Source organism: Embiotoca jacksoni, unplaced genomic scaffold (genome assembly GCF_022577435.1).
Source record: "Embiotoca jacksoni isolate LCO1_2020_lvr unplaced genomic scaffold, fEmbJac1.0.p SCAF_16, whole genome shotgun sequence".
NCBI lineage: Eukaryota > Metazoa > Chordata > Actinopteri > Embiotocidae > Embiotoca > Embiotoca jacksoni.
The window spans coordinates 11714146-11726416 of NW_027185296.1; the positions used below are offsets into that span (position 1 = coordinate 11714146).

At 40.8% G+C, this 12271-nt stretch overlaps 2 protein-coding genes across 5 annotated transcripts in view; both read right to left on the minus strand.

Annotated features, from left to right (window-relative positions):
* Window positions 1–586: 586 nt before the first annotated feature.
* gfi1ab (growth factor independent 1A transcription repressor b) lies at window positions 587–7053 on the minus strand. The gene is made up of 7 exons (XM_069150950.1): window positions 6844–7053; window positions 4117–4443; window positions 3306–3494; window positions 2322–2698; window positions 1883–2020; window positions 1591–1756; window positions 587–1432 (listed from the first exon to the last, which is right to left on the minus strand). Exons 2-7 carry the CDS (start codon window positions 4364–4366, stop codon window positions 1254–1256), a joined length of 1299 nt encoding a protein of 432 aa, XP_069007051.1. The 5' UTR covers window positions 4367–4443; window positions 6844–7053; the 3' UTR covers window positions 587–1253.
* A 32-nt stretch (window positions 7054–7085) lies between these two features.
* The window catches only part of evi5b (ecotropic viral integration site 5b), a 33700-nt gene continuing 28514 nt past the window's right edge, over window positions 7086–12271 (minus strand). For all 4 annotated transcript variants that reach the window (XM_069150946.1, XM_069150949.1, XM_069150948.1 and 1 more), the window contains 2 exons: window positions 12152–12247; window positions 7086–9073 (listed from right to left, as the gene is read on the minus strand). In XM_069150946.1, coding sequence (XP_069007047.1) covers window positions 8807–9073; window positions 12152–12247 — 363 coding nt within the window. In that variant the 3' untranslated portion in view covers window positions 7086–8806. The remainder of the gene's footprint in view (window positions 9074–12151; window positions 12248–12271) is intronic.

Consider the following 12271-nt stretch of genomic DNA (forward strand, 5'->3'; position numbering starts at 1 on the left):
TTTTTCTGCCAAAACTCGTTTTCTTTTCCACAAATAACAGCCATGGGGGTAAAAGGTATTTGGTTAACGGTTAAATCTGCTCCGATTGTTTAAGGTCCAAACATATGAGTGCAGTGGTCAAAACAAACAGCCGCCTCCGGGCAGTCACAATCACAGCAGCAGGATGGTTAATCGCCCTTTTTAGTTGCGTGCGGGTCGGGCGCTTTAATGAAGCTTCGTTAACACTGAAAACCGAAGCTCTTATCAGATTCTAGTCTTGTTTTTGGCGGAGTATCGAAGCAATAATTGACTGCCCAGGAGAAATAACCGATGATAACAATGACATTAAATCTACCACTACTCGGCTTACGTTAATATTATCATTATTAACAATAATAGTCAAAATAGGCAGATTTTTGCTGTATATTTGGATGATGAAACATGACTTAAATCATCGGGAGACACTTTTAAATGCAGGCTACATATCGATCATTCGTTATTTATTATTATTTGTAGATTTCTTTGGGGAAAAAAGTCACCAAAGATCAGTTAACTTTTAGATATTTATTGTATTTTCAATTCAAATAAAATCCACCAGAAACACAAATACAATGAAAAAAGTTCCATTTATTTTGTAAACGACAAAATGATGAAATGTGCAAAATGGAAAAAGAATAGCTTCGTGAGAGATTCAGAACACCTGCTTCTTAAACCCCACAGTGTTGGAGGCTGCTGTGATCCGCTGCCACCTGAAAACAAAACATCGTTCTTTGGAGAAGCGCAGATTTTTCAGCCATTTCTTAGTGGCGTTATTGTCTATCTGGCTTTTGAAATGCAAGTACAAATATTTTGGGTTTAAGACAATCATAAATGTATTTTTGCCGTGCTTCATTATATCGGACTTGCATTTCCGTTCACAGCTTATCTCTGGTTTTCTGGGCTTCTAACAATCTAAAGCGGTGGAATTCGTGCTGCTTGGTGTCCTCACACTGCAAAATAATTGTTTAGTCTCATCCGTAAAATGTATACTTTTTCCATAATAAAATAAATCTGCCGTTGTTAGATATATTTTCAATTTTACAAAAGTAAAAGTGGATCAGAGTGGACTGTGATCCAGGAAACGTTCCACATTGGGACGATCGGGAGGACGCAGATCAGGAGGACGCAGATGCCTCTCGTATTCGTCAGATTTTTCTCACTTGTTTCAAGAATGATCACTTCAAAACTCTGAAGTCAGATTACAGATGAGTAATTGTTCAGTTATTAATTCTGCTTCATTTCAGTCCGTGCTGCGTCTCTTTGTGTCTCCTCAGATCCACCTTTCTCTGGAATCCTTTCCCGCAGAGGTCACAGCCGAAAGGTTTATATCCGGTGTGTTTCCTGCTGTGTGTGATGAGGTTGGAGCTCTGACTGAACGCTTTCCCACACACCTGGCATTTGTGCGGCTTCTCACCTGAAAAATAAATTGTGGATATTTTTTTATTATTATTATTGCACATGAAATAAATTCTGTATAAGAGAAAATTCGGACTTTTACGCACAGGTGACGCAGAGGAGCAACGATAATTTAACTTGTACCATTTATGTTTTTCTGCCTTTTTTCCCACTTGCCTGTGTGGATGAAGGTGTGTTTCTTCATGTCTGACTTCTGGTGGAACCTTTTACCGCAGTACTGGCAGGGGTACGGCCTCGTGTCGGAGTGAATTAGCAAGTGAGTCGACAGAGTTGACGACCGCTTGAAACTTTTACCGCATATTTTGCAGTCGAAACTTCTTTCCTGAAACGTGAGCAGAGGCTTTCGAATCAGCATAACCACCCCGACAAAGTTCAGGTCGTCAAGAAAACGCAAATTTAAAAGAAGGTGTGAAGTGCAGGATGTGGTTTGGAGTGTGTGTAAGGTTACCTGAGAGTGCACAGCTTTATGTTGTTCCAGGCTGACAGCGTGTCCGAAGGTTTTGCCGCAGATTTCGCACGCAAACGGCCTGGTGCCGCTGTGCGATCTGCGGACGTGGACTTCCAAACCGTGAGGGGTGGAAAACACCTGATGAACACAGCAGAAAATTAATGTAAAGAAATATTTGGATTTAGCAATGAACTTTTGCAGAACAAATGAATTAGATTGGGTGACTGGAGTTAATTGACTCTCTAATTTGTGGCCCTTTGGGAGGTCAGAGGTGAGGCATCAGCAGTCTGTTTTTGCTGAGGGCCATTTGAGCTGTTGCTTGTCAATCAAATTATGCCAAATCAGGAATTTATTGGTGTTCTCCTTAAATGTTAAAGACTGCAACCTAAACCTTCTATTTATCCCTACAAAGCTGAAGTTGTGTCATTTTCATCCTCACCTTACTGCACTTGACACACTTGTAAGCACCGTTAAGGATGAGACTGGAGCACAGCAGGTCAGACGTGGCCTTCACATCTTGGGTTTTTTCGTGCAGACCTGCCTCAGAAAAGAGCAGAGCTGCAGCGTGTCTCCTGTATTCCCCATAAGTCTCCTCTCCCAGAGCCCGGTCTGCATACAGGGCCGAATGGGCGCTCCTGTCACCATAGAAAGCCATGGCTGCTGGGCATCTGTCTACCTCAATGGTGGGATGGAGGCTCTGCTGCATCAGGGGCCTCAGCCCCGGCCCTGGGTAGCTGCTCCAGGCGTACGGCCGAAAGGGAACGGTGAAGGGCTGCGTTTCATCCACAATTGGAGACAGCGATTTCTCAGAATCAACTGGAGAGGATAACAGATCAAATTTTAATGAAACCAGTGACATGGCTGAAGGGAAGTATTTCCAGGGCCTGGGGGTGGGGAGGCGATTCTTCTATTCTATCAAATTCTTTCAGAGAATTCCCAGATGATGATTGTTGGGGAAAGCAGGAATATCAGATGAAAAAAGAGGAGATATGCTTTATGATCAATCAATGGTGGAAAACTTCCCTTAAAATTTGTCAAGCCTCAAAACACCTTTATACATAAACAAGTCATCTCCTATAAGAATGAAGTGGTGATGAAATGATACAATGTGACAAAAGTTGTAGAATCAGATAAAAAACAATAGATGTACACAGTAATTAAAGGCCCCATGTTTGTGTAATTATTTGGATTTACCAAGCAAGTGTTGTATTTATGGTTTCCAAAATATGCTGAAAAAGTATTTCCTAATATGTCAAGTAGACAAAGCCTCTTATTGATCTACATGGAGACTTGAATGTTTTAGTGTTTCATACATTTTTATCATGACCTCCTTGTGGCCTTCTGAAGCATTAACTGTTTCCTTGGACCTTTCGTGTGTGTGTAAAATGCACAACAGGATCAAAAGTGGTGGATGTGTCTGTACCTGGCGACGCAGAGGGCGACGGAGGTCTCCAGAAGTCCTCGTAGTCCGGGGAGTGGTCACACAAACTGTCGGCGCAGCTCAGCGGAGACTTGGGGGAGTAATCAGAAGCGTTGCCCAGGTGGGAGTCCGGAGAGAGGCCGTACCTGTCCACCGACACGTCGGTGTCTTCTTCTGGGAGCTTATCTGCTTCTGAGAGGACACACAGTTGACAGTCAGCATCTGAAGGAGATAATACTAATGCAATATGCAAATATAATACTAATGATTCTGAAGATCGCTCTTTTGTACCTTGGCTAAATTGTCCAAAAAAAATTAAAAAGAAACGATTTTTAGGTGTACATAATTTCTGAAGGGTAAAGAAAATACCTCGCTAAAATTAATAATCTGTAATGCATTTAATGGTCAAAAAATAGTGTTGCAATAGGGAATTAAAAGTAAAATGTGCCCTACATGATGATATTTACATTTTATAAGTGTGACTTTGCTGAAGCATTTTTGAAGAAAAATGTTTTCAGGCCTTTTTAAACAAACAGTTTTACAGTTTAATTGACTGGAAATACTCGTTGTAACTCTTTCCAGTCATTTAAACTGCAAAATCACGTAACTACAGTTTACTTTAGTGTTTTATAATTTATTAAACCATCAACATCACATTGTCCTATAAAATGTGGACTTTTATTGCGATCAAAAAGGTATTTTACTCCTCGAAAAATAGGCTACTTCTAATAACGTCAAATGGAATGCAATAACATTTGAAAACGCATTTTACACAGAAAAATATAATTTAAAATAAAAAGATGATTTTGCGTACCCGAGCATATGTATGCCAGTATCGTGTCCAGCCTACTGTAGTCATCCTCAAAAGTTCTCGGCTGGTGGTAACTGTGAGCCTTTTTACTCTTCACCAGGAAGGAGCGGGGCATCTCTGAGATGAGAGCGGACAAATCACTGAGAATAATCCAGCTGCAGAGAGAAGTCCTTCCGTGCGCTGCTGCTCGTGGAAAACTGATCTCCAATGATGGGGCGATATGGCTCCCAAGTGTTTTAAGAGATTTCAACATGACCACGGAGCATGCGCGGTATCGTCCGTCCCGCCTGCCAGGTGCCGCGCGGACAGGTGTCCGAGCCGCACACTGCGCTGCAAAAAAAACACACACACACAAAAAAAAAAAAAAATCGGCCTGCGGTGTTTTAGTCAGCGGTGACAGGTAGGGGAACCGTGTGCAGCGGGGGCGGCTTCTTGTCAAGGCTGTTTGGAGCAAATTCACTCATTTCAAGACTTTACTTGACAACATGATGGAGTGTTTTAATCTCCGTCTTACTTTGGTTACGAGAATCACCCACGGAATTAGCAGCCAATAACTGTAGCTGTTTTTGATTCAAAATTAAAACGTAGCCAATAGGACTGGAAGCTTTTAACCCAAGCGGCTATTTATGAATCGACATTTTTTTATGTATTCTTTTCTTTTCTTTTTTAGTGTTTCGCCCACCGCCTGGAGCTGCTGGTCCCGCTCAGATCAGACTGCAGCTCGTGTCTCTTGGTAATCAGTAGAAGTGATACACACTTTATCGGCGTCTCACTGAATGAAAGGGGAGGGGGGGGGGGACGTGGAGACACACCCCAGGGTGTCCTGCTGGGAGCTAAATGTAGCAAGGTTTGTAGTAAAAAAAAAAAAAATTATATATATGTATATATAGGTTGGGTAAACTCGTAACCAAGTAGGTTCTCCTATTTTAGATCACTTCTGAAACCAAACCCTACAGGTTTGTCAGGAGTGTGTTTGGTCTAATTTCGCCTAAATCATGAGAACAAAATTAGATGAAATTTAGTACAAATTCTCCCCTACGATGCACCTCAGTTTCCTTTGTAGCTCGTTGTGGGCTAGGGGCCCCACACAGGACCGTGTTTTGAAGCTTTGTCCCCAGTCCGGGGGTCTGGTGGTCAGTTGAGACCACAGACTGCTATTATGTGACAGACACTCGCCGTCCTCACCCCTCCGGGGACAGTATCACATTACCCTGGGTACTATTCTCTGTAGGAAGAAGCACATAGCAGAGACAATTTGTTTTCTGTTCGCAGGATGCAGATTAAGCGCCTGTTAAGCGTCATTACGCACAGAACAAAAACAGAGTCGCGCGTCCTGGTGCCTTTAATCCACTGCAGGTGCGATAAATCAATGCCGAAACTACATTACAGTGACAGAGAGGGGGCACTTTGATTGTCCACAATTAGTATAAAATCATAAATATTTGCAAGTATGTGTGGATATCAGGCGATTAGTTTGCTTTAAACATGTTATAATAAAATGTACCCACAGACTGGGGTGAGTGAATAATTTTACACTCACATTTATTGAGAGAAATAGCTCTTAATCTGTCAAATCATCTACCGCTGAAAAGATTCCATTAAACAGAAAACCTCAGATTGTTTCAGAAACCGTTTCAAACTGCTCACACGGTTTTAGAAGAAGGACCGTCCGCATGGAAGCAGTATAATGTCATTGAATACATTTGTACTGTCAGCTGCAGGCACACCGTTATCAGTAAATTAAGAAAAGGATATCAAACGGCCACATGTCCCGTGTAGATTAGACGCATCACGGCTGTGGCATCCGGACACCGTTTTTGGTAAAGATATGAAGCTTGAACCGATAAAAGCAGCAGCAGCAGGACGGGCTGCCCGCAGTGGACCGATAGGCTCACAGTTTCCTAACGCTGCCAACTGTAGCATCCTGCCGTCAGAGCTAAATACACAGGCCCAATATCCGGACAGTAACAGGAATAATAGCGAATAACGAATCAATAATGTATTTATGCTACCTGCAGATTTGCAGAGTTAAAAATTTGAAAGCAGGTTACATTTAATTTCTGCAGTGTCACTTGGGTGATTTCTTTAATTTCTGTTGAATTATTTAAGATATTTTTTGCTCACAGGAGAAATTTTACCTTAAAAACTCCTCGTGAAAACCACAAATGATTCATGCACGGCACGGCACCACCGTCTCTGATTTGAATGTACTCTTTTTATAGTTAACATTTCAGGTCACACCTTTAATCTGGTGAAAATGAGCAGTTAAAAAAAATCTACATGCAATTTGTACACCCCGTGTTTTCGACCCCTTTCTATACTGGGTAATTTTTTTTTAATAATAATAAAAAAAATAAAATAAAAAAAAATTTACACGATTTTGTGTCAAATTTGACTGATGTTTATTATAAATCCAAACCATCCTAATTCTAAAATTATCAAAATCGGGTTTATGTGCCAAAATATTTGGGCGCGCCCGCAGCGGCGACACAAATAACTTCAAAATTTCTTCTCTTCTCGTAGTTTAGTCTTACAAGCAGTACATAAAATGTGAATAAACTAACTCTTTCACAGCGACAGGACATGCATGTTGAAAATATCCCTAAGTATCACCAGTCACTACAATAAAAAAAATAAATAAAAAAAAAAACTCAACTTTGGCCATCAATAGATTGCACTTAATGTCTAATAAACATTATTCTTTATCAGCATTTCAAAATAACAACAAACCTGGTTAATCTTTCCAGTGCCCGAAGCGAGATGCTCCTTTAAAATGTGATTTTTTTTTGTGTGTGTGTGTGCACGAAATGATTAACTGAGGCTCAGCTATGAAAACCGCGAGAAATCACTTCCTGAAAGCAATCTTTGCAAGAATCTTCAGCTTGGAGACTGAGCAGCCCACGTGTGAACACACTTCAGTCTCGGAGACTGCGCTTAGAGTTCTGCTGCAACCATTAAAAGAGACATTAGCACACGATTTATCAAACACTTTATTGTGAACTCCTCCTCACACACACGCACGCATAACAATCTCATTTTCGTTTTTTGAGCGTGCTTGACTGCTCCATAGTGTTGCCATGAGTGTCCTTGCTGCACTGCAGACTCAAAAAGTGCCTCTTCCTGGAAGGGACATCATCATCATCATCATCATCAGATCATAGTCAGAATCTTTTCCGTTCCTGAACATGACAGCTGCATTCACTCCCACTTTGTTTTTGCTCTGAATACAGGAGTTAGTGTTCAATTCAGACATTCAGACATATATTGTTTTCCACATCCCATCCTTGCACATGAAATTAAGTGGGATTGGCTTGAGGATGAGCACAATACAAAATATAGTGCTAGCTTTGGTAACAACCTGGCAGCTCCTGATTGGTCTCCAGATGGTGTTGTTAAGGGTACCACATCATGTTATCTCAGCTTTATCTCCATATTCTAATTCCCTCTGACTGTCACCCATTTGCATACAAATTTGTAATACATTATACATATGATAGACATGTTTGACTCATCAGCAAACGTAGTATGTGCTCAATAGACTTTCTGCTTTTTCTCATCGTGAAAGTAAAGTCAGGATGCTTTCAGAGAACTCAGTACTACAGCAACAGTAACTAAGAAATAAATCTGCCCCCCTCTGCACTTATTACTCATGTTTACTGCTCTGGAAACAGCAAACTGAAGGCTTGAACGGAGACTAGTTACATCTTCTAACAGGAACTCTCTTCTTGTCTCTCAAAAGCAGGATTTGTCATGTTTTGACATATTAAACTAACTAATATGTCCCTTTTTTCTCTATATTGTACAATATATTCTAAAACAGATATGCAAAGATACATATTTTCAAGTTCAAAGGGAATTGGAAAAAAAAACACCAACATAATACACATTTACATATCTACATGTATGCAGATGTCACATTGACCTTGTGGTACACCAACCCTGGTGAAAGGCATGCGTCAAATGCTTTAAGGCCGAGAAGTCATCGCTGGCTAATAGAAGTGGCTTTGATACCAGGCTCTGATCAAACTCATCAAGGAAGAAAAAAAGGTTTCATATATAAATATATATATATATATATATATATATATATATATATATTTAGACACACAGCACTCATACAATTCTGCCTCTGCGTGATGGACACTTAGTAACGGCATCAATACATTTCTGATGTTCTTTTATAAAATACCTTAAAAATATAAAAACATTAGCTGATGTGTGTTATGTAGCATGTGTGATGTTTTATTGCACAGTCTCTTTCTCTTTGTTGGATCTACACGAGGGTTCATAGGAGTGACAGACAGACCCCGTCCCCCTCTCCTCTTTAAATCCCTGACACCTCCTCCTCCTCCTCTTCCTCCTTCCTCCTCCTCCTCCTCCCTCCTCTGGACTCTGTGGCCCAGTAGTTTGATAATTCTCAGCTCAGGTCTCGACTGACCTCTGCTCCTGTGAGTGGTGCTCAGACAGACAACTGCTTGAGGCAATACAAAAATTACAAAAAGGGAGGTAAACAAAGAAAACTAAATCCGTAAGTGTGATTTTCACAATATGAAATGATGATGCATTTCCTGTCTGTAGTTTAGAACTCCAGGTTCAGACCTCTCCTCTGAAACGGCTGCTGGAAACACCCCCCTCTCCTCCTCCATTCATGCTGACAGCCTCTGTCTCGACTCTGGCAGCCAGCAAGTGACGGTCACACGGTGGTGGACTTGTGGCTGCTGCTCTGCGGCACAGAGAGTCGCAGCGCCTCCCCGTCCTCCTCCTCCTCCTCACTGCTGCTGTCCCTGAGGTTGGGGTGCAGTTTTATACGGCCACCGCTCCTCTGCCGGGTGTCCCGGAGGGTGGGGTCCTTGCCTCCATCGTCATCTGAAGACTGGTACGACTCATAGTGATTGACGATGTGGATCCCATCAAAAGTGGGCTGACTGGCCAAACCCCTCTGACCTTTTAAACAGCAAATCTGTCAAAAGTAAGCACGGAAAGTTGTTAGCGCTGACACCAACTGTTTCATCCTGCATGCCAAAACAAACCATGTATGTTACGTTTCTACTTAGCTTTATTTAGCTTATTTTCTCTTTCTCCATAAAAAAAAAAAAAAAAAAAAAAAAAAAAAAAAAAAAAAACTGCGATAATGATCACTTTTAATCAGCAACAGTGACTTAATTGAAAGAAACATCCTTTCTATCTGCCAATCCAAAGGTGCAGTTATACAATCTGACAAACCAGCAGCTCCAAAGCTCTGTGCACACATGCCATAGCAGAGAGCAAAAGATGATCTGCTGCCATTCTATCTGATATGAGTGTGAGTGAGTGTGAATGTGTGTGTGTGTGTGTGTGTGTGTGTGTGTGTGTGTGTGTGTGTGTCCACTGGGTCTGCCAGATCTTCATCCCTGTCTGACATCTTTATGCATCAGGTCTACTTTTGCATCACAGGCTTGTGTCTCTGAAGCATGAAGTTTAATACTGACAGGATATAGATGTCTGTAGAAACTGTATTTTGATGCAACTGCATTCACAACATTAGTGTTGTTATTTACGCATATTCAGTTTCTGTTGCAGGATGTCAGGAGGAGTAATCGTAGTAATAGTAGTAAGAGTAGAGTTACTCATGAATACAACCTTAACCAGCAGCATTGCTAAGCTGTAACCTGCAAGTGGAATTATTATATGATGACGATATTGTAAAACTGAACAAAAATGAAAGTTATTGGGAGCAGCTGTTCTGTGAGATTGGCTATGGTGACATTTAAAATGAGCAATGACGGAGAAAGTCAGAAGCTCGATTGGCTCTCGCCCCCCGTATCATTTATCTGTGATTTGGGATGATGACAACGAGACTCTGAAAATACAGACAACTGGTCAAAGCACGGAGAACACAAAGATAGACAAATATGATATGACCAAACTTGTCTGTGGCAATCTGTGATATTTTAGCAACATCACTGGCACAAATATGATGAGATGTCTTTCACAGTTCTAACATGCAGGGAGCAATTCAAGCAAAAAAAAAAAATAAAAAAATAAAAAAAAAAAAAAAATAAAAAAAAAAAAAGGGAACAATGCAATCAGACGTGAACCCATTCCATACAGCACTCCGACAGTATACAGCTGATGAGTATTTTGGATGTACAGTTGGTACACAGAGTCAATATAATTCACCATTCTGTTCAGTACAAACAAGCTTTGACTTTCGAATGAAACCAAAAGAGAAAACAAAATAGCTTTGCCAAGTTTCAATACTATTTTGTTTTCAGAGAGTTATATGAAGTCGTTCCACCACAGTTAGTTCATATTTACATAACTTAGTAGTAGCTCTTCCATCTCAACTGTGGATTCTAAATGAGCTATTTTTGTTTGGTTTACTTTGTGTGAATTTAAACTCAACACTTAAGAGCGAATGTGTAGTATGGATTTGGTACGATGCTACTGTATAACTCTCTCCATGTGTGATGAGTAGCTCCAATTAAATAGACAGTCGCAGTTGCAAAGTTTAGGGGAGTGCCAATTTAACAGAGGTTAATAGAGTAGAATGTTTTTAATGCCACTGCACAATACTGCAACAACAACATTGAAACTGCCACTCTGGGGCAGTGCAATGATAAAAACGAGGTGGGGAATTATTTAATATTTTCTTGACACACATTTAAATCGTCAACTTTTTTTTCCCTTGACCAAAACTCACACCCGGCTTGTCCCCAAAGGTTGACAAGTACTTTGTAGATGAAAACACACCGTAGGAAGTGAGAATCACAGTATGTAAGGGGTGTTTTGTTTCTCCATCTTCCACAAGGGGGAGCAGTGACAGCAATCTGAACTCAAAAATCAAAAACAAATAAGATTTACACTTAATCTAAAGTATTTTCTGACCATATGTTTTAGTTTTACAGATGAAAAAAAAAACACAAAAAACCCCGAAATGGACGAAGACTATGGTTGGTTTGATCAGATAATGTCAGGACAACTTCCCCACCTCTGATTTGGAGCAGAACACAGCTGCTTCCCTAAACTGTCCTACGGTAGCAATCCGGACTGTCATTAATTAAACAGACCCAAATAGGACTTGGATGAGGGCTACAAACATAATGAGATTGGGGTCAACACAAAGTCAGGTTTTACACACTTGAGGTTTACATCTGAAACAACTCACCTGGGTTGGCCTGCCATGCATAAGACAGACATGTAGGAAGAAACGCATTCAGACGGCAGTTCACATCACAGTACGCAATTAACATTATCACAAAAATAGTCTCTGTTTACCAACACCTTTCTAAACTTGGCAGTCTGCCTTCCTGTTGTTGCCATGCAAAAAGGAAATTGTGACCAAATAAAAACATCTGACTGGCTGCAGTCAAAATTTCCAGCATGGTGATGATGCAGGTTTTAATTCAAATTGTGAGGGAGGGGGATGGTGGGACTTGTTATCGAGCCACTCATACTTTCAGGTTTGCTCACTGCAGATATTTAAATTCATGTTAGTAATAGCGGGCCACTCTTAAGGCTTGAAGATGACCACCAAACAAAGAGTGGAAGTGACTGTGACTTGTTACCTGTTTTTTTTTTCCATCACATCACATGACAGGACAGGACAGAACAAAGAACAAAGGTGAAAGTCTGATTGTAGTTAAACTAAGGTCAAATGCTTTCAGTTCCCTCATGTAACTTGAATTCATCACTAGTGGCATTATACTAGTTCTAAACTATCAAATGTTGCTATAACGTTTGGCCCAACACGGTGATACGCTTGGTAAATACCTGGTTTGAACATCTGTAGGCCATGTTTGTGAATGTATCTACAAGAGGTGCAAACCATGTCAACGCCACACAGGAAGTCTCTGGGTGGAGTTAACACTTCAACTAATCTGTTCGCCTCAAAGTAAAACCATATCGGAGGGTACAGAGTGAAATCTTGCGAAAGGCAAGCTCAAAGAGTTGACAACAACAAAATCTGAAACCTCGATAGAACTTTAAAAAAAAAAGGAAAAAAAAGAAGGTAACATGATTAGAAGAAGACCTGGTGCTTGTTTAGAACGGGTCTCACCTCATGTTTTAACTCCGCTATCTGGTCTTTAAGGTCGCGGATGTACTGGCTCGAGTCTGTGTGGTTCAGCTGGCCTTGGACCTTTCCTTCTTCTTTCTGTTGGGAGAAAAGACAACCTTC

Coding starts and splice junctions, on each gene's coding strand:
- gfi1ab (XM_069150950.1), bottom strand. CDS start 4,366: ATGTTGAAATCTCTTAAAACACTTGGGAGCCATATCGCCCCATCATTG. Junction 2,021..2,321: donor AGTGTGTCAAGTGCAGTAAG/GTGAGGATGAAA, acceptor TGTGTTCATCAG/GTGTTTTCCACCCCTCACGG. Junction 1,757..1,882: donor ATAAAGCTGTGCACTCTCAG/GTAACCTTACAC, acceptor CTCACGTTTCAG/GAAAGAAGTTTCGACTGCAA.